This window comes from Mandrillus leucophaeus, unplaced genomic scaffold, assembly GCF_000951045.1.
Source record: "Mandrillus leucophaeus isolate KB7577 unplaced genomic scaffold, Mleu.le_1.0 Scaffold684, whole genome shotgun sequence".
Taxonomy (NCBI): Eukaryota; Metazoa; Chordata; class Mammalia; order Primates; family Cercopithecidae; genus Mandrillus; species Mandrillus leucophaeus.
In genome coordinates, this window is record NW_012107408.1 from 1,154,559 (window position 1) to 1,176,570 (window position 22,012).

A 22,012-nucleotide genomic window follows, 5' to 3' on the forward strand; every position below is an offset into this window, starting at 1 on the left:
TACCAATGAGTTTTGTACCGTCAGATGATTTTTATTGCTCATCGATGTCCTTTTCTTTCAGACTGAAGAACTCCCTTTAACATTTATTATAGAACAGGACTGGTATGGATGAATTCGCTTAGCTTTTGTTTGTCTGGAAACATTTATTTCTCTTTCATGTTTGAAGAATATTTTCACTGGATATGTTATTCTAGGATAAGTTGTTTTTTGTTTTTTGTTTTCTGTCAGCATTTAAAATATATCCTGTCACTCTCCTGACCTGTAAGGTTTCCACTGAGAAGCCTATTGCCAGATGTATTGGAGCTTCATTATGTGTTATTTGTTTCTCTTCTCCTGCTGCTTTTAGGATCCTTTCTTTATCCTTGACCTTAGAGAGTTTGATTATTAAATATCTTGAGATAGTCTTATTTGGGATAAATCTGCTTGGTGTTCTATAATCTTCTTGTGCTTAAATATTGATATCTTTAGGTTTGGGATGTTCTCTATTATTATCACTTTGAATAAACTTTCTACCCTTATCTCTCACTCTACCTCCTCTTTAAGGCCAGTAACTTTTAAATTTGGCCTTTTGAGGCTATTTTCTAGATTTTATAGACATTTGTCATTTCTTTTTTATTATTTTTGTCTCCTCTAACCGTATTTTCAAATAGCCAAATATTCAAGTGTCTTGTAGCTCACTGATTCTTTCTTCTGCATGATCAATTCTGCTGTTAAGATACTCTCATGCATTCTTCAATATGTCAATGCATTTTTCAACTCCAGAATTTCTACTTGATTATTTTTAATTCTTTCAACAGCTTTGTTAAATTTACCTGATAGGATTCTGAATTCCTTCTCTGGGTTACCTTGAATTTTGTTGAGTTTCCTTGAAACAGCTATCTTGAATTCTGTGTCTGAAAGGGCACATATCTCTGTGTCTTCAGGATTGGCCCCTGGTGCCTTGTTATCTATTTTATTTAATTTCTTTGAGGCAGGGTCTCACTGTGTTGTCCAGGCTGGCATGATTGTGGCTCACTGTAGTCTCCACCTCCTGGGCTCAAGTCATCCTCTCACATCAGCCGTCCAAGTAGCTGGTGGCTGGTACTACAGGCACAAACCACCACACACAGCTAATTTTTGTATTTTTGTAGAGACAGCGTTTCACTGTTGCCCAGGCTGTTCTCAAACTCCTGAGCTCAAGTGACATCCAGCCTCAGCCTCCCAAAGTGCTAGGATTATAGGAGTGAGCCACTGTGCTCGGCCCTGGTGCCTTATTTAGTTCGTTTGGTGAGGTCATGTTTTTCTGGATGGTCTTGATTCTTGTGAATGTTCATTGGTGTCCAGACATTGAAAAATTAGGTATTCTTTATAGTCTTTGCAGTGTGGGCTTATTTGTAGCCATCCTTCTTGGAAAAGCTTTCCAGGTATTTGAAGGGACTTGGGTATTGTAATCTAAGTTTTTGGTCACTGCAGCTGTATCTATATTAGGGGACACCCGAAACCCCATAATGCTGTGGTTCTTGCAGACTTGTAGATGTGTGCCACCTTGGTGGTCTTGGATAAGATCTGGAAGAATTCTCTGGAGCATCAGGCAGAGACTCTTGTTCCCTTCCCTTGCTTTCTCCCGAACAACTGGAGTCTCTCTCTTTGTCCTGAGCTTCCTGGAGGTGGGAGAGGGGTGTCACAAGCACCCCTGTGGCCACCATCACTGGGACTGCACTGGGTTAGACCTGAAGTTATGGTACTGCATCTTGCCCAAGGCCCACGGTAACCACTGCCTAGCTACCGTCTATGTTTGCTCAAGGCCCTGGTCCTCTACAGTCAGCGGGTGGCAAAGCCAACCCAGCTTTTGTTCTTCCCTTCAGAGTGGCAAATTCTCCCTGAGTTGGGGTGTGTCCAGAGATGCCATCTGGGAGCCAGGGCCTGGAGCCAGAAACTGTAGGAATCTACCTGTAGCTAAACTGGCACCCAAGCCACAAGACAAAGTCCTTCAAGGCCCAAGATCTCTTCAGTCAGCTTGTGGTGAATGCTGCCATGCCTGGGACTTTCCCTTCAGGGCACTGGACTCCTGTCTGGCCCAGCGAAGGTTCAACAATGCTGTCTAAGAGCCAAGTCCTGCAATCTGGGGCCCCAAGAGCCCACTTAGTACTATACCCAACAGTGGCTGAGGTTGTACCTTGTTTTTTGGTTTTTATGAAGGCACTTTTTTGTGTGGATAGTTGCTTAATTTGGTGTTCCTGTGAGGAGGACAATCAGTGGAGAATTCTGTTCAGCCATCTTGCTCCACCTCCTGTGTATGAATTTCTGTGGCCATATAATTCAAGGTATTTTGGGATTCTTTCTGCTTTTCCGAATATCTGGAAACTTATAAACTGAGGAGAAACGTATTTATCATTTAAAAAATACTATCTTCCTGCCATGTTAAGTGCTATGCAGAACTGGCCGGAATAGAAATTCCTATTCTACTGACTTTCTAGAGTAGAAAATTGGACAGAGTCCCTTACAGTATGTGGTAAATGTGGCATGAATGATAAAAAGAAAATGCTCTAGTATGGAGAGGTTATCACTACTGAATAACAGTCAGAGGACGTGAAGGAGAGCCTGGGCCTTGCAGAATGGGTAGAATTTTGATAGCTGATGACATTCCAGGCAGATATCAGGAAGTTTTAAAACCAAATTAATTTGAGCATGAAGTTTACATTGGAAAGATAAAGCTATATCTTGGCTTTGAATGCCATACTGAGAAGTCTAGTCATTTGACAGATAACAAAATTCAATCACTTTATTGGTTTCAGCTATCCATTTAATCTCCCAAATGTAGTTTTATAAAAACTGTTTGGTATTTTTATGATATGTTTCTCTCTGAAACTGATATATGCATTTGTGTATCTATTACCTTTCTTTGAAGCATTAATAAAACTTATAAACTATGTCAAATCATTCAAAAGGTATTTGCTAGATGGCCTAAAAGGTCACCTCTACCTTTTGTCATTTTTCTAGGTAGAGAATTTTAGGGAGGGAGAAACAGCTACTTATTTCCACTGAAAACTGCCTGTTAGCCTTCCTTCATGAATGTTGTCTAACCTGCTTAAAAAAGAATTTGATGAGACACAGTAATGAAAGAGCTCAAAGTTACATTATTTTGTATAAAGAAAGCAAACAGTATATTTCAAATACTTTCCATGCTTTATTAAAATTATGAACTTTTGAAGGAAGCCTAAATTTATAACAGATATAGCAAATGTTAATTGTTTCAGTACTTGTTTTTTAATATGGCTAAGTAAAGAAAAAAACATGATATTTCACATGTAATATATAAACAAATTATATAGTTCATATTCAAAGTATGATAAATTTGTGCTAACAAGTCAAGAAACTTTAAGGCAGCTTAGTAATGGAAAATAGATGTAATGATGCTTCCAGGTGACCTCTTAAAAACCCGAGTCTTATCTTGTCACTGTCATGTGTAGGCCTCACACATTAACCTCAAAATAAACCATGATTAAGGGCTTCTAGGATCACTTTGATCTTGCTCTTTCAGCCTGATCCAGTGCTATGCAGACCCTTAATCTCCCTTTCCCTATAATCACACTGGACTTTTTTCAGTCCCTTCAAGTAATGTGCTCACTTAGGCCTGGAGGCCTTTGTGTGTCCCATCCCTTTCTCTCAGCCAGGAATATTCTAGTCTCTCCCTTTGGTTGACTGACTTCTATATATTTGTTTCATCTCATTTTAAATAATCAGCTAATCAGAAAGTCTCCCACTCTTCATTCTCCCCTCTCAGAGCACCTCGTAATTTTCTCTGACAGTAGTTTCCACATCATTTTTATTTATGTTTGTTTTTCTCATTAAGCTAAATTCCTTAACAGGAATAGTGTCTACTGGTACAGATTATTTATAAAGTATACATATTCTAAACTTCAATAGTTGTGAAATTACCTTTAAATAGATTGTATCACTTTTTACTGTGTATAGGAGGGCCTGTTTTCCCACAGTCTTACCTCTTTACATAATGTCAATTTTGAAAAAAAACTTATTTTTAAAATCTGTAACTGTTTTTAGTGAGCTCAAATATCTTTTTAGACATTTATTGGCCAATGGCATTTTTTCTGTGTTCCCATTTTTCTGTTGATTTGTAAGAGCTCATCACATATTAAGGATGAGTCTTTGTCATATAAATTATAAATATTTTTTCACAATTTTGTCTGTGTGCTAGATGGCTTCTCTGCCTTGAGTTTTATATCCCTAAAAGCCTTTCTCTACTCTGTGCCCCAGAATGTTCTTCTAAATATCCTGCTCAGTTCTCTTATGCTTTCCAGGCTGTGAACATGCTATTTCACCTGACTAAAACAGTGGTTTCAGCTTCTTAAAAATTTCATGAATATTATAGAATATTGTGATTCCTTAGGAACTACTGGCTCTAAAGAGTCTTCTCTTTAACCCTTTTATGCCTTTTATAATCAGAATTGCTTATTTATCGCATTACTGGACTGAAATTTTAAGACTGACAATTCCTTGTCTTCTCTCCCTGCCCTCTATAGGGATTATGGGGTCCTTACACCTAGCACAGTACTGGCAAATAGTGTGCTGTTTTGTTTGTTTGTTTTTAAATTATTCTATTTTTAAATTTTTATTTATTTATTTAGAGACCAGGTTATGAGACTGGCTAATGTTTGTATTTTTGGTAGAGACGGGGTTTCACCATATTGCCAAAACTGGTCTTAAACTCTGGAACTCAAGTGATCTACCTGCCTTAGCCTCCCAAAGTGCTGGCATTGCAGGCCTGAGCCACTGTGCCCCGCCAGCAGATAGTGTGCTCCTCATAATCAAGTATGGAGTTAATCAATCATGACTGCTCTAGAGTACTCTTATAGGAAAGACCTGGCACTTTGTGACATTTGTAGCCTTTTTTGCTTCCTCTGATTTTTCACTATATTTTAGATAATGAGATAATTGATCTTGATGAGTAAGCCAGAGGAATATAGCCCTGTTCTTTTAGGACCACAAAGTTTGTCTGATCTTTTGTGGACTTTTAAATAATGCTTATTCTTTTTTGTGCACCAAGTAATGAAGTGATGAGAGAGTGAATCTAAAAAGTAAGAAAAAGTTCAGGGTATGGAAATAGCTATTCAGTGACTTTGTATTTTTACTTGTGTTCTTAAGAACCTTTATTCATGTAATGCAAAGTAATTTGTGTTGAAGTTGAACTTGTGAGAAAATATATAGTACTTAATGCATTCTCATTTGGAATATGTGATCTGTAGAAATCGAAATATGTTTATTTATTTTACTGTTTTTATAGGAGGTTCGTAAAGTGAATGAAAGCATCAAATATAATCACCCATTGAGAAAATGTGTTGATACAATACTTAAAAAGGTAATGAAATCATTTTATCTGTTTCCTTTTGAAATACACACTTATATATTATACCAAAAGTACCAGAAAAGTATGAAAACAGCCTATAGCTGAGGTCTTAAACTCATTTTCATAGAAATATTAACCAAATACCTTTTGTACTTTGAATTTTTTTTTAATTACTGCAAGTTTAACACTAATTATTGGCAGTACTTTCTGTTGAAATATGGAGATAGAGGTTGACTAATATATAAGGATTGTCATGACAATGATGGAAATAAACCTTTAAACTGTCATTGTATATGTTCACTAAAGGCATATCTCCTGTAAAAATAAACTAAAGCCTCAGTAATATCTTACAATCAGCTACCTACACGTTATTTTACCAATATTTTCATTAATATATTCATGACATATATCATAAAATGAGTGATGTTAGCATAGGTATTTAGTAAACCATATAGTTAAGGTTTTGATGCATTGGTATTGAATTAGGGGTATTTATATACTTCCAGAAATGGTTATTTGCAGTTCCCCAACTGTCTTCTAAACCCACAGAATGATAGAAATATTTATTTTCCTATATTTTAAATCTGTTATACTGATTCTTGCCTAGTGTTCTGTTTGGCTAAGATAATATTCATTGGAATCACTTTTCTAACTATTTATCTCACATTTGCTACTTTTTGAGAACTCCTAAGAGAGGTTAACTAAGTTGCCCAAGTTCATATAGGTAATAAATGAATAGTAGTATAGAAGATGACTTTAAATTCATGTATTTATTTCTCTGTGCTATGCCTTTCAAAAATTCAGCATCTTGGATTTGTCATGATTTTGCTTCATTCTTTAGCTAGAAAAATAATTTATCCTACTTAGAATAATCCTCTCAAATACTAGTTGCTTCCTGTAGGTAAGTTCCCCTGCCTATAGCCATCTATATCTATCTAGTATATATGAACACAAAGATTAATATTATAGAGGTGAGAAGAAACTCAGTACACCTTTTAAGATATTTTCAAGAAAATATCAGCAGATGAAGTCTAACTAGAGATGACAATAAAGTAGGAAGATGTTTTTGAAAAAATTAGAACTGCTCAAGAATGAAAGATTTTTAATAAAAATAAATTTTTATCTTTTTACAATTAAGATTTTTAAAAGTCTACTTTTTTTTTTTTTTTTTTTTTTTTTTTTTTTTTTTTTTTAGTGCCCTACAGAGTATCAGGAAAAAATGGGGAGAAACATGGATGATTATGAAGATTTTGATGAAAAGCATAATATTTACCCAAGTGAAAAAAGTCTGGTAAAACTGCATAAACAGGTAACTTTGTTAATTGTAAGTATTTTACTTAATGATGATTTTAATTAGACTTATAATCATTGCTCATATAAGAGGAATGTTTAGTGAATGTGTATTGAAACTTCCTTTCATCCTGTCCTTATTATTCTTTGAAATATTTTATCTCTGTGTATACCAGCAGGGGTACTATTGGCATTTGAGGAGGGAGAATTCTTCACTGAGCATAACTGTTACATTATATAAAACTGTTACATCATTTTAGAACCTTAATATTCTCAGCCTGACCCAGTAAATGCCCTAGCACTTTCCCGTTGTTGTGACAATCAAAACATGCTCCCTAGTGGAGAACTGAACCACTGTTGGATCAGAACACTGCCAGGTCTACCCCCATTCTCTTTTTTAGGTGATTTATTCAGTTCAGAGACACCGTCGAACTCAAGTACAATGGCAGATTCTTTTGGAACAAGCATTTTATCTAGAAGATGTAGCAAAAAATGAAACTAGTGCTACTCGTCAGTTTGTTCACACCTTTCAATCTCCAGAGCCAGAAAATCGATTTATCCAATATTTTTATAATCCTACATTTGGTATGTAATTTAATATAAATTTCAAACTGTAATGATGAAAAGTTGTCTGTAGAAAAAAATTATGTGTTTTCACCAATGCAAAATTTTGTACCATGTGATATTAAGTATCTGGTAACATTTCCCCAAAATAACTGTTTTACTTATCATATAACATATAATCATTAGTTTCCACTGTTACTTCACAAATAATAAAAATTCTATAAAAAAATGTATACATCAAGCATATTTTATATAATGCACAATGTATACAATTATGTATTGCTTAATGACTGGGATTACTCTGAGAAATGTGTTGTTAGGCAATTTCATCATTGCATGTGCATCATAGGGTACATACTAAACCTAGATAGATGGTATAGCCCACTACACATGTAGGCAATATGGTATGGCTTATTACTTCTAGGCTACAAACCTATACAGTATGTCACTGTACTGAATAATGTAGGCAGTTGTAGCACAGTGGTAAGTATTTGTGTATATAAACATAGAAAAGATAATAGTAAAAATGCAGTATTGTGATTTTATGGGATCACCATTGTATATGCAGTCCATCATTGACTGGAATGTTGTTATGTGACACATGACTGTACTTAAAATAGTTAGAATTGTAAGTAATTTTACATCACAAGCTTGAGTCTCTTCTTCAGTCTTGACATACTACTGAAATATTCCCCTAAATAGTCCTCTTTGATTATTTACATTTATTAGTCTTATTATAAAACCTATACTCTGTAGTTATCGTTTTTCTCCTTTTTGATAATTTATGGCAGTCCCTTCAAGTGTTGTCAAATTTAGTGTGAAGAAACTTAATGCAAGTACAAAAGTGTCACAGTATTAAAACTTCTATTTACCTTATTTATTCAAATAAATGGTTATATTCACTTGATTCTCCTTTGCATGTTTGGTTTTCAGTATGAAGACTTAATGGCTATAACAAACATCTCAGAAAACTTTAACAAAAATGCTTCGTAATTAAATGAAGGAATGATGTGGTATCTGTTTTCATTCATTCAACAAATATCTGGGTACATTAGTGCTATGTATTGTTGGGTGCTTGGTAGCTTGGTACATATCAATTTAAAAAGACAGAAATTCCTACCCTTGTGGAGTGAGGAAAACAGACAATAAACATAAAGGTGTAAAGATGCTGAATAGGCAGTTGATTATAGAAATTGAAATTCAAGGGAGAAGTCTGAACTACAGATATGAATTAGAGTACCATCAATGTATAGTGAACCATGGGGTCAGGGTAAAATCAATAAAGAAGTATTGAGATAGAGAAAAGAGAAAAGTCTGAGGACCAAGTCTGAGGCACTCCAGAATTTAGAGATTAGGTGGATGAGAAGTAACCGGCAGAAAAGATTAGAAAAGGAGGGGCCAGTGAGACAGGAAAATTAGGACAATGAAGTGTTTTGAGGAAGAGAGTATATAAAGTGCCTTTTCAAATGTTGCACATAGATTAAGGATCATAAATATTAAGACTTCACCATTGGATTTTAGAGAAGTGAGGGGAGAGGATAAAGAAACCTGACTGAAATTTAAAAGAAATAGGAAGAGGAGCAATTGGAGACAGACTAGAAAACTCTTAACAATGTTTTCCTTATAAAAGGTAACAGAGGAAAGGGGTAGTAGCTGACAGAGGATTGGGGGCATAGTCAAGAGAAATTATCACATGTAATTAGTAAATGATATAATAGAATTTGAGGCCAGGCACGGTGGTTCACACCTGTAATCCCAGCACTCTGGGAGGCCGAGGCGGGCAGATCACAAGGTCAAGAGATTGAGACCATCCTGGCCAACATGGTGAAAACCCTTCTCTACTAAAAATACGAAAATTAGCTGGGCGTGGTGGCACATGCCTGTAGTCCCAGCTACTTGGGAGGCTGAGGCAGGAGAATCGCTTGAACCCGGGAGGCGGAGGTTGCAGTGAGCCGAGATTGTGCCACTGCACTCCAGTCTGGCAACAGAGTGAGACTTGGTCTCAAATAAAAGAAAAAAAGAAAAAAATGAGAATTTGATAAGACAATAGAGAATTTCTAGGACAATGTTCCTGACTAGTAGAGATGAGGTAGGAAATAGTGAACAATGAAGAGAATGGTGGAGGTAAGGCACAGATGTAACTAGCTGAGAAGTTGTAGTGGTAGAAACTTGGGAAAATTCTCCTCTGATTGCTTTGTTTTCTCAATGAAATGTGGAGAGTGAGTATAGAAGAGGAGATTTTAGAGATTTGAGGAGGGAAGAGAAGGTGCAAAATAGTTACCTAGCAGAGTGGGCATCGGAGAAGATTGGCGAATTATAGTAGGCTAGGGAGACAGTACTGAGGACCCACTTGAAGCTAGTGATTAAGAATTTAAAGTGAGGCCAGTCAACGAGGTTGGGTGTCTTTCTCCTGCAGTGTGCAGCTGTGTGGATGCAGGCTCAGAGTAGCCAGGGAGTTGTATTTAACTAGGTGTTGTTTAGCTTAACAGGTACAGTGGAGCAAAATGGGGCAAAGTAAGTGTGATACTGTCCTCAAAGACTGGAATCTGAGCTGCATGAGGAAGGAAGGGCATCAAAGTGTTAAATAACAGTAGAAATGTGATAGAATAAATTGATTTTTCGTCCAGCTATGGCCAGTCAGTGGAGTTGAAATACTGTACTAGATGAAGGTATTGTTTGGAGACAAGGATGCTGGAATGCGATTATATGGAAGGGCTGGAGATGCTGATAATAAAAGGTTTAAGCATCACTGTAGCAACAAGTAATTGAGGTAGGATGGAGGGAAAGTTCATTAGAGAGGAGGTCAAGGAAATGAGAGACAAGGGTATTGAAAGGGGAATCATTTATGTGGGTATTGAAATCACCAGGAATTATGATAAGAGGAAAGTTGTAAAGAATTACAGTGAACCAGAAGCTCAACTATTCAATAAATGAAGTAAAAATACAGCTTTTTAATTTATTGAGCTTTCTTTTTTAAATTTTTCTTTATACCTAAATTCAGACTTAAAACCAAAATGGTGCTGAGTGTGGTGGCTTACACCTATAATCCTAACACTTTGGGAGGCTAAGGTGGGTGGATCACGAGGTCAGGAGATCGAGACCATCCTGCCTAACACAGTGAAACACCATCTCTACTAAAAATACAAAATATTAGCTGGGCGTGGTAGCACGCATCTAATAAAAATACAAAAAATTAGCTGGGCGTGGTAGCACGCATCTAATAAAAATACAAAAAATTAGCTGGGCGTGGTGGCACTCGCCTGTAGTTCCAGCTATTTGGGAGGCTGAAGCAGGAGAATTGCTTGAACCCTGGAGTCAGAGGTTGCAGTGAGCCGAGATCACACCACTGCACTCCAGCCTGGGCAACAGAGCAAGACTGTCTCAAAACAAAATAAGATAAAACAAAACAGTACAAAATATTCCCATATACCCTTCAACTAGGCTCTCCAATGTTAACATTTTGCCATATTGATTTGCTTTATCTGTATGTATTTTTTCTTACTATTTTAGAGTTGTATCCAGACATGATGCCTCCTTGTTCCTAAATGTTTCTGTGTATACTTTCTAAAAATAAAGATATTTTCCTACATAGGCAAATACAGCCATCAAAATAAAAAATTAATATTTATACTGTACTATTATTTACAGACCTTATTCAGATTTTGCTATAATTATCCCAATAATATTTTTTGTAAAAAATCCCAGATCATGCATCGTATTCAGTTGTTATGTCTCCTTAGTTTTCTCTCATCTGACACAGTTTCTCAGTCTTTGTGTTTTATGATATATCAGAAAATGTTTTTGGGGGTATAGGCCAGTTTTTTGTTGAATGTCCCTGAATTTGATGTTTCTTTAAAATTAGATGCAGGTTCTGCATTTTTCATAAGAATACCACAGCAGCAATGTCATGTTCCTATCAGTACATCACAACAGGAGGCACACGATGTCAGTTTGTCCCATCATGGGTGATCATCTGGTTAGGGTGGTATCTGCCTGGTTTCTCTGCCATTAAATTGTTGTTTTTCTCTTTGAAATTAAGTATCTTATTGGGAGATATTTTGAAACAATGTAAATACCCCATAACTCTTTTATAGTTTTCCTAATCATTTTTTTCTTTTATCTTCTAGAATGGTACTGGGAATGTCTTTTGCGACCATGGTTTTACAAGATACTTGCTGTGGTTCTGTCCATCTTCTCCGTGATTGTTGTGTGGTCAGAGTGCACATTCTTTAGCACTACTCCTGTCTTATCCCTCTTTGCGGTCTTCATACAGCTGGCAGAAAAAACATATAATTATATTTATATCGAGGTTAGTTTATTTTGTGTCTGTCGTAAATAGATGTCACTTCGTAGTATAATCCTTAACTATTTCCTCCATGTATTTCTTCTAGTAAAAATGAAAGCCATGAAGTTTTCTGCAGTGTTGTTATTCATACTTCCAGAAATGTGCTTCATTATTTTACCCACGCTATAGAAACTAATAACTATTTGAGGAGAGATGAAAAGTTGCAAGGTAGTGCAAAAATCTGAGAATCTTTTTTTTTTTTTTTTTGGAGGCAGAATGTTGCTCTGTCACCCAAGTTGGAGTGTGGTGGCGTGAACATGGCTCACTGCAGCCTCGATTTTCCAGGCTCAAGAGATCCTCTCACTTTAGCCTCCCAAGTAGCTGGGCCTACAGCCATGCACCACCATCCCCTGCTAATTTTTGTATTTTTTTGTAGAGTCAGGGTTTGCCATGTTGCCCAGGCTGGTCTGGAACTCTTGCACTCAAGTGATCCTCCTGCTTCAGCCTCCCAAAGTGCTGGGATTATAGACGTGAACCATCACACTTGGCCCTGGGAATACTTTGATTATATTTATGCCAGTAAAGCTACATAACTTGTAGGCCTCATGTGAGGAGTTGCCAAGGGAATGGGAAAACATGCTCACATTAGAAGGTAGATTCGAAACTTTTGGATCTAGGATGTTAAACAGTTTGAAATGTAGGTGTTTTCATAATCTTAATGGGTGATTTAAAAATTCTCTATTACTGTATTTCAATTATAGAGCATCAATAAATGTTAGAAATGGAGGCTAGACTGGGCGTGGTGGCTGTAATCCCAGCTCTTTGGGAGGCAGAGGTGGGTGGATCTTTGAGACCAGCATGGCAAACGTGGTGAAACTCTGTCTCTACTAAAAATACAAAAATTAGCCGGGTATGGTGGCACATGCCTGTAATCCCAGCTACTCAGGAGGCTGAGGCAGGAGAATCACTTGAACCCAGAAGGTAGAGGTTTCAGTGAGCCGAGTTTGCACCACTGCACTGCAGCCTGGGCTACAGGGCTGAGACTCCGTCTCAAAAAAAAAGAAAAAAAAAAAATGAAGGATAATGCTTGTAATTGTTAAGTGCTAAAGTCTGTTTGTTTTAAACAAACTGCTTTGTTTTTGTTTTTTTCCAGATTGCTTGCTTCCTTTCCATCTTCTTCCTGAGTATCTGTGTTTATTCTACTGTGTTCAGGATTCGTGTATTTAACTATTATTACTTGGCTTCACATCACCAGACTGATGCTTATAGCCTTCTTTTCAGTGGCATGTAAGTTGGATTATGTTTAGAAACAAGAGAAATGTCATCAATGAGTGTATTCTTATAGATCTTTAATTTTTGCTTACAGGTGTTCCGCTAACATCTGTATTTCCATCAGCTAATTGATTAGGTTTAAATATTAAATTGATGTTTGTTGATTGCCAGCTAACTCCTGCTTGAGTTTTAAGGTTAAAGTAGGTGTGCTGGGTTAGGCTAGAAGGCAGAAGAAACATACTTAGTGAGCCTGGATTTACCAACCAGAGATTAGCAAGTAGTAGAAACAATGGAGAGTTTAGAGACTAAGTCAGACCTAGCTGGTGTCCTAAGATTCAGTGGTCTGTCACTGAGTTGAGGAGGACTGAGAAAACCAACAAGAACAATTTTCCTGAGGAATTTAGAGAGGATTTAGAGAGATATCTTCAAGTTGGGTGAGATTGTACAATCTATTAGTTGTTCTTATTGTTAAATGAGGTATTTATAAAGGATGAACTTAGATAATTTTGTAGAGGAGTTGACATCTAAAGTATTTTTAAGCATCTTTTTTGTTGTTTTTCAAATTATGGACTCACAGGAAGTTGCAAATATAGTATAAAAAGTCCTATGTAACCTTCACTCTACCCCCAGTGATATCAAAACCGGGAAATGAGAGTAAAACATTACTGTTAACTATATACTACAGACTTTAGTTCTCACCATTTTTTTAATCCTTTATTCATTTGTGTGTGTGTGTGTGTATGGATTCCTGTAGGCACCAACACAATCAAGATTCAGAACAGTTCTGTCACCACAAAAGAATTCTCTCATATTATGTTTTTTTTTTATTCATACCCACACTGTATTCTCCCCAGCCCCAATTATCCAAGTGGGTTTGTAAGGCATTCTTTTTATTTGGACAGAATTGAACAACTTTATGTCTGTGCTTGTCAGAATGACATATGTTGATACAACTTCAGTTCTTTTATGTACTGAATACAATTCACCTTGAGGATGTTACTGTCCTTGTCATGCTGTGAGATGGATTTTACAGATGACTTAGTTGTAGGAGATGCATGGAAAGGCACTCCACAATTTGTGGGGATAAAGCAATGGCAGAAACCATAAAAGCAAGGAGTTTGAGGCTGTAGTCATGTAGGCATTGGTGTGGCAATCTTCAGAATACCTCCCAAGTAAGTGAGGGCAGGTCACATTAAGAATTCAATGTATATATAAAGCAAATAGATGAAAATTTTAGCTATAATTATCTGAAATGTTTTTAATACATCTCAGTATAATATAAAATGTATTTTGCTGCTTTACTTTTTATATACATATTTTTAAATGTTTGTTGCAGGCTATTTTGCCGTTTGACACCTCCTTTATGTCTTAATTTCTTGGGTTTGACCCATATGGATTCATCTATCTCTCACAAGAATACTCAGCCAACTGCTTACACATCTGTAAGTATGGTCAGAAAATGGAATTCCTTAGTTTCACTATGTATATGAGTTGCTGTTATTGTGAAATTTCTTTTAATGCCAGCAGAAAAGTTCTATAGTGTTACTGGTAAAATTTTCTCTTAAAGATTGTATATGTATTACTATTGACTAGATAAAAGTGATTTTGCTTCTTTTATGATAAAAATGTTTTTTGGTTCATATAGGTTGTCTAACTGAGCAGTATCAAAAGAACTGACCTATACTAATATTAACTTTATATTTATAGTCAATGTATGTGATAATTTTGAGTAATAATTACATTAATTTTCCTTAAGAGAAAACCTCAATAAAAAGCAGATTTTAAAAAATAAGTCCATTTACTGCTTTTCTTCTACTTTTTAAAAAGTTCAAATGGATTGGCATGACTGGTTATAGGCAAATTTTCTAATGAAGGAAAGGAATGGAAATTATAGAGCTATTCCAATTTAACTTACTTTTTTCTTGCTCTTCAGATTATGGGTTCCATGAAAGTTTTATCCTTTATTGCAGATGGATTCTATATATATTATCCTATGTTGGTGGTAATTCTCTGCATTGCTACTTATTTTAGGTAAGAAACTTAACATTATTTTTTCTTTTGCTCTTAAATCTGGATATCCTTTCTCTTTAAAACTCTGTTCAATGTTTACTGATTGAGTTTCAATTTGTTTTATTGTGGCTTTGGAGAAGCTGGGGATAGTTCAAAGGAACTACTCGAGTGATCAGGTGCTATTCTCCCTCTAAAAAATTTAAAGAAGAAAGAGGTAGAGTTATTATTCTATTATAATAAATAATATTATTTTAACATTATTCTATTTAGGCTAAAAAATGATAGGATTAATTACAGAGTGTTAACTCTTAAGTCCTGGCCTTTGACACTGACAGCTAGCATAGCCTGCAAAACACCCTTCTGTCCAGCTTTTTTCTAATGACATAAATTAGCCTTGGAGCTTTCCAATCATTATTGCTGGGTGTCTAGATGCTTCAGACCATGGCCAGAACAAAGGGTCAGTTGAGGACCAATTGTAATCAAGCTATACATTAAGACTAGAGGAGAAATTTTCTCCTGTGTCAGAAAGCACATGGAATGCTCTTTTCATGGAATTAGAATGAATGGTAGAATCTAGGCAGGAGTGAGATTCAAAAGGGTTTAAAGGATAGGTGTACTTGGCTTCTAGCGTCTGTCTTTCCTTCTTTTTATATGTCAGGCCTCCTCATCCTGTACTCTGCCCTCTTTCATTGCTTAAGTGCTCCATGACATACCCAAAATACCACTTTTTCAAAAACACTTAAAAATGTTCATTGCTTACTCTTCTGAGAAAAATAAATTTTATCTACTTACTTTATTTAAATCTTCCAATACCATTTTATAGTTGTTACAGATAATATCTACTAACATTACAGTAATGAGTAAACAGATATTGTTTAAAATACATTCTCTATTGAACTTTTAAAAATATATTTTACTTTCTCATAAGTAAAATAACTAAAAGATTATAACTTCAAATTGTAGCAGGACGAGCCGCAGACAAGAACCCCTCAGACACCGAGTTGTAGAAGGAAAGGGCTTTATTCAGCTGGGAGCATCGGTGGGCTCACGTCTCCAAAAACCGAGCTCCCCGAGTGAGCAATTCTTGTCCCTTTTAAGGGCTTACAACTCTAAGGGGATCTGCGTGAGGGTTGTGATGACTGAACAAGCAGGGAGTACGTGACTGGGGGCTGTACGCACTGAACGGAACAGAACAGGACAGGGATTTTCACGATGCTTTTCCATACAATGTCTGAAATCTATAGATAACACAAGCAGTTAGGCCAGGGGCTGATGTTTAACTACCAGTCCCAGGGCGTGGTGCTGGGCTATCTGCCAGTGGATTCCATTTCTGCCCTTTAGTTTTTACTTCTTCTTTCTTTATAGGCAGAAATAGGGCATAAGACAATATGAGGGGTGTTCTCCTCCCTTAAAATAATACTTTTAATATGAACTGATAGCGAATCTAATATTTTGAGTGTTTTCTTTAGGTGGAGAAGACAGTAACAGATCTACAGTGTGAAAATGATGTATTAAAAGAAGAGTCTAGTCACACTTTGTGTGCCTAAAACTATGTTTTTATTATGTGCTTAATCATTTGAAAAGTTAATAAAGTGGAACATTAAGAACTTGTAATATATAAATTTTTTTAATGTTAGCAGTTATGTTGGCAAGATTAGCATTTCTTCTTACCTTGTTAGATGGTTATATGGATCAAGTGATATGGGGCAGAATAATGCTCTGTCAACTATAAAATCTTAGCTATAAGGAATCACTATGTCTAGAGAAAGGAAAATTGTTAAACTTAAATATAATCATTAAAAGTGTCTTTCTAATCAGGATAAACTTTGAGTGCCATTTTGTCTTTAAGGGGAAAAAAAGTTAATTTTCAGATTAACTCACAGAATAGATGTTCTGTTATAGAACACCCGAAGCAATGCCTTACTGACATTTCAATGATAGGTTGACTTGATAAGTTCATTTTCATTTGAAATGCTGCCAGAATTAGTCTAATTCCCATGCTATGAGCAATGCAGCCACACCCAGAGTGAATATTCAGACTTACCTGCCTAGAGAGCGTAATGTTGTTTCCTGACACTTTCCACAAAGATAAAACCTTCCCAGAGACAGTGATCTAATTCTGAGCTTCTCATCCTGGAGTATAGTACTCTCACAAGGATAGGAAGATGGTAAGGAAATGTTTGAAGTCAGAGAATTAACATAATCATCTGCAAAACCCCAATTTTACCCAATGGTAATACATAATAAACATTTTTTATATGAATGAAACAAGTAGATATGTTATGGATTAGCTAGATATTTACACATTTTTCCTGCAAAATGGAATGGAGAGCTTCACTTTTTCTAAATTGCTTTCCTGTTTTCCCTTCGTCTCTCTCTCTCTCTCTCTCTCTCCTTCACCACTTTCTCTTCCCTTTTCCTCCCTCTCTGTGTAGAAGTACATCATTGAAAAAGTTTGAGAACTAATATAATAAAAGAACTGCTTGGTTTTTGTTTTGTCTGGGATTTAAATTCTAAGTCTGTCATTTATTAAGGGATCTTTAGCAAAGTATTTAACCTCTTAGGCCTGTTTTCTTACCTGTAAAGTGATATTTATCTCTTAGAATGATAGTAAAAATTAAATGAGAAGGCATCTGTAAATTATCTGATGTATGGTTGGATCTTAAACAAATATTAATCCTGCCTATTCACCTATCGTTTCCTTCCTTGTGTTCCATATTTTCAGTATTCTCATAGAATACTGAAGTAGGCTTCAGATAAGAGATACAGGAATCAATTTGTAGTATATAAAAGCTATTTAAATAGTTAACTAGATCAGAGGGAAAAAATTGCTCTTACATTATTATAGTTATCATTTTACCATCTTGGTGTAATTGTTTTCTGAAGGTATGCTGATAACTTGACTTAATTGACATCTATAAGAAACCTGAATATAGTGCATACCCTAATCAGTGAAGTACAGGGCATACACTTCTTAGAAAGGGAGATAAGTGGTACTTCTTGAAGCATGTCAGATGTGACTATAGATAACTATATGATAACAGATAATGAAGCATAGTCTTCTTTTGGAGTGACAATGCTAAAGAACAATTCATCTAAATATTTACAATGTGAAATAATGCTTGTCTTTTTTAAAAACCTGCTTTTATTAGTTTGGGAACCCGTTGTTTGAATCTGCTTGGTTTCCAGCAGTTTATGGGAGATGATGATATGACATCAGACTTAGTTAATGAAGGAAAAGAATTAATCAGAAAAGGTAAGATTTGTCTTTTAAAATAAATGAAGGGCAAATACTAAATGCTAAGACTCAGCATACAAAATTAATATTTGTATAGTTTGTGAATAATTTTTAATCTATCCTAAGAAATTATCAATTAATGCAAATTTATAGCTAAAAATGTACATGTAGCCTTCCTAGCAAAAATAATTTGAAAACATAAATAATTGTTTTATCTGTCTTTAAGAAATTCTGAAGCTTAAATTATTAGTATGTCTGCAGCTAGATAACACCCTTGTTTGGTCTTGGAATCATTTTCATGTTTACCTTGAAACATAATTGCCAAACTCTGTACAGTTATAAAGCTCATTAATTTAAAGAATCGTCAGTTTGATACTCCATGGGAAATCATTCAAGCAAAGGCTACTTTTTTAGAATGTGATGATCATTAACAGCCTGTTACAATACATGGCACTCTGGTAGAATCAAATCACAAAACTGAGTGTATTAAATTTACTGATGTTCAAAGTGATGGTAGCATGGAGGGAAAAAAAGTTGACTTTTGGGACATTGGTTCTTAGACATTCTCCCTACTTGAATCTGGGGCTTTTGTGTGATTATGGGTTGAATGTAAGCCAAAATATATTGCAGCTCCAAAGTAAGTTAGTGTAGCCTTCACATGCTCTCCTATTAGACCTTATATGGCATAGCACATCCAGTCCTGGGTAAGATTTTTAAGAATAAGACTGATAAATTAGAAGGTATTTAGAGAAGGACAGCTAGAATTATGAGTCTGTAGAGCATATCCTGTGGGAAAAAAGTGAAAACATCATGTCTGTAAGCTAAAGAGAGTAACAAAGAAAACCACTCGTACAGAAAGAAGAGAAATATGAACTTAACTTAGAAGATAGGAATGAAAGAGAATAGAATTTACAGAGAAACAAATTTCAGGTCATTGTGAGAAAGAACTCTTTGTTCACTAAAGTTATTTAAACAGAGACTACAGGGCCATCTGCAACAAAAATACGGAAGGCATTCACTATTGAGTGAGGTAACCTCTCAAATTCTTTCCAGCAATAACCTATAACATTTGATTTTGTGATAATTTAAAAGAAATATCAGTCATAGCCCAATATCTTTACTTCAGTTACACTTTGTCTAATTAAACCATGTTATGCCATATTTAAGATCATTTTTCTGTCTTTAGAGAAGAGAAAAAGGCAAAGGCAAGAAGAAGGTGAAAATCGAAGAAGAGTAAGTACAGTGTTAATTTCTGTAATCTGAAGATTAATTTGAAATATTTCTTAAGAATCTTACTAATTTGGAATAATTAGCTAAAGACAAAAAAAAGTGGGAAAATGTTATAAGATATTTTTAAAGAAAGGGAATTTTAATACTTTCAGGTATATACACTAAGTATCCTGACAGACCTGTTCTAAAAGTCATTAGTAATACATTACTTCATGTTTGGCATTGAGCAGCTTCTTGCCTAAAGTAGGTGCTCCATGAATATTTGTTGAATGAATGAATAAATAAATTTGTGTGTTCTTGCTATTAAAGTGGTTTTAATTGCTTTAAAATTGTTTCTCTTTTTTTTGGTGCTGTGATACTAATTTTATCCTCCTTAATTTTTCTTTAAGCCTCCATTTTCTGAGGCAAACTAACCTCCTAGAAAGTGAAAAGGCAAAAAATGAGTAAAATCTAATTATAATTACCACATATTTTTAACAAATAGGTGTATATACTGGCAAAGCAAAGACTAACTAATAGTTGTCTTTGTGTATCTTCATATATGTGTATCTTCTTTATTTTAGAAGGCAGAACTAGAACCAAAGAGTAGAAGTTACTAGAGATAGATTTTTCTTCTCTATGAGAATTTCTAAATTACACGATTTACCAGAATTGCAATAGGCTTCTCAGACGTAGAAAATTACATGCTATCTAGTCAGAGAGCCAAAAAGCATCTGACAAGGATGTTTTAGAATGAGACCCTGCACTGCATGGAAAGTTGCATTAGGTGACTTCTAATGTCCCTTTCAATTCTAAGAATTTAATGAGTAGAATCCAGTTAATATAGTTTTACTACATTTAAGATGACTCACAGTGCTGCGTGAGTCATAGACTAATTATGTTTGTATACAGCTTTAGCTGTTGACTTTTTAGCTCTCTAATATTTGTAGTTTGAGTGAAAAAAAATTTTGTTAACATCTATTAGTCATTATGGGTTCTTATAACTTTTGCATGGTCTAAGTAAGCTTGTAGTAATATTGTTTTACATTTTAGATAGATGAATAGCAATCAAAGTTAGCAAAAATGTCTCTGTCATTTGTAGAAGTTAAAATTTATAGAGACTGTGACTTCAATAAATCATATAAAAATAAAAACATTGACCTATGATTATAATTATATTGATTACTAATGAATTTCTGATGAAAATAAATTATATTACATTGCATATGTAATCTCTTGACATTAATGGATTATTTTCTGTTCTCTTATTATGTTCTCTTATTGTATTTTTATTTTTGCTTCTTTTCTAGGAATGGAAAGAACGTTATGGACACAATAGAGAAGATTCCACTAGGAACAGAAATATTCATACTGACCCCAAAGAGTCAAACTTCTCAGATGTTAATACCAACCGTTGTAAGTAGTTTATCTTCTAGTTGACTTGGAAATTGTTTCTTTATGCTTGCTTGCATAAAGATTGAGTGTTAGAATACTCATCCAGAAATGCCTTTGTAGAATTACGAATGTGTATTTGCAGTGACTTTTTTTTTTTTTTCCTCGCACTCCTCAGTATATAGAAGGAAGGGGAAGCTCAAATATGTACTCTGGTAGGGAAATGAGAAACTGGGGCATCAAATAAATAGTTTTAAGTATACTAACCCTAAATAATGTAAGCACTTATCCCAGGTATGTTCTAGGCAGGTGTTTATTTCTACTATTTACCTTGATGATTTTCTTTCCTATTAATTGATGTAGGTTATTTGATCATTTTTATAATAATTTATTGACTGACCCATATAAGTTAGGCATATTCCCAGGTATACAGCAATACAAAGAAGGTATGCTTCTTGTCCTCAGGATGCTCATAATTGAGTGAGGGACTGATACCAGACAGAAGCCATCTGCCACCAGGTTGGGTTTGGAAACCTTCCTGTGTCACTGACCCACACTGACACGAGGCAGAAGCTATTTAGGAGGTGCTAGGAAACCAATTTTTCCTAGAACCTTGAGCTGAATAGAAGAAAGAGGTTGTTTCTGGAGAGATGTAAGATTGCTGAGGCTTCATTGCACAGAGGATGGAGGAGAAAAACTGAGCACTCTCACCCACTCAGCTGCAAGTTTCACACTGAGTACCAAGCAATAGTAGTCAATTGTTGGAGGAGGAATAGAAACATGGAGAAGACTCCCTCTGTTTCATATCCATATCCATGCAAGAACTACTGAAATCTGAGAGTGGAAAAAGAATACTGAGAGAAACCATCTGACACTTGAGGCCCTACTAAGTACAAGGTCATAGGATTTCATTACTAGAGAAATGTGAAGTCTGTAGGGACTTAAGGAAACTAAAGCAACAACCAAATCCAAACTCAGATCAACTATAGGTTGAGTGCAGACCTCAACAGTGATGATCTAATGGAAGAGGTGTGCCCATTCCGGGCATAAAACTATGATTTCTTTCCATCTTTTCCTTCTTTTACACATAATGTCTGGCTTTTAACCCAAAATTATGAGATATACAAGAAAGTAAGATAATATAAGCCATTTTCAAAACATAAAATAGTGAATATACCAGACCCAGAGGTGGCTCAAATGTTGAAATTATCAGACAGTGCAGTGACTTTAAAATAACCTATTGGTATGTTAAATGATCTGATGGAAAGCTTGGACAATGTGCATGAACAGATAGGATAGAATTTCACCGGAGAGATGGAAACCATACAAAAGAGCTAAATAGAAATGCTAAAAATATTTTAATTAGGCTGTGTATGATATTGTAGATTTCTCATGACAGCTCTGATGG

General features: G+C 35.3%; 1 protein-coding gene across 1 annotated transcript in view; it reads left to right on the forward strand.

The window, feature by feature from the left end:
• The window catches only part of LMBRD2 (LMBR1 domain containing 2), a 56,640-nt gene that overhangs the window by 30,398 nt on the left and 4,230 nt on the right, over positions 1-22,012 (forward strand). Inside the window, exons 7-16 of the mRNA XM_012002374.1 lie at positions 5,282-5,356; positions 6,540-6,653; positions 7,036-7,219; positions 11,326-11,507; positions 12,637-12,770; positions 14,092-14,197; positions 14,689-14,786; positions 17,918-18,021; positions 19,190-19,236; positions 20,523-20,628. Coding sequence (XP_011857764.1) covers positions 5,282-5,356; positions 6,540-6,653; positions 7,036-7,219; positions 11,326-11,507; positions 12,637-12,770; positions 14,092-14,197; positions 14,689-14,786; positions 17,918-18,021; positions 19,190-19,236; positions 20,523-20,628 — 1,150 coding nt within the window. The remainder of the gene's footprint in view (positions 1-5,281; positions 5,357-6,539; positions 6,654-7,035; positions 7,220-11,325; positions 11,508-12,636; positions 12,771-14,091; positions 14,198-14,688; positions 14,787-17,917; positions 18,022-19,189; positions 19,237-20,522; positions 20,629-22,012) is intronic.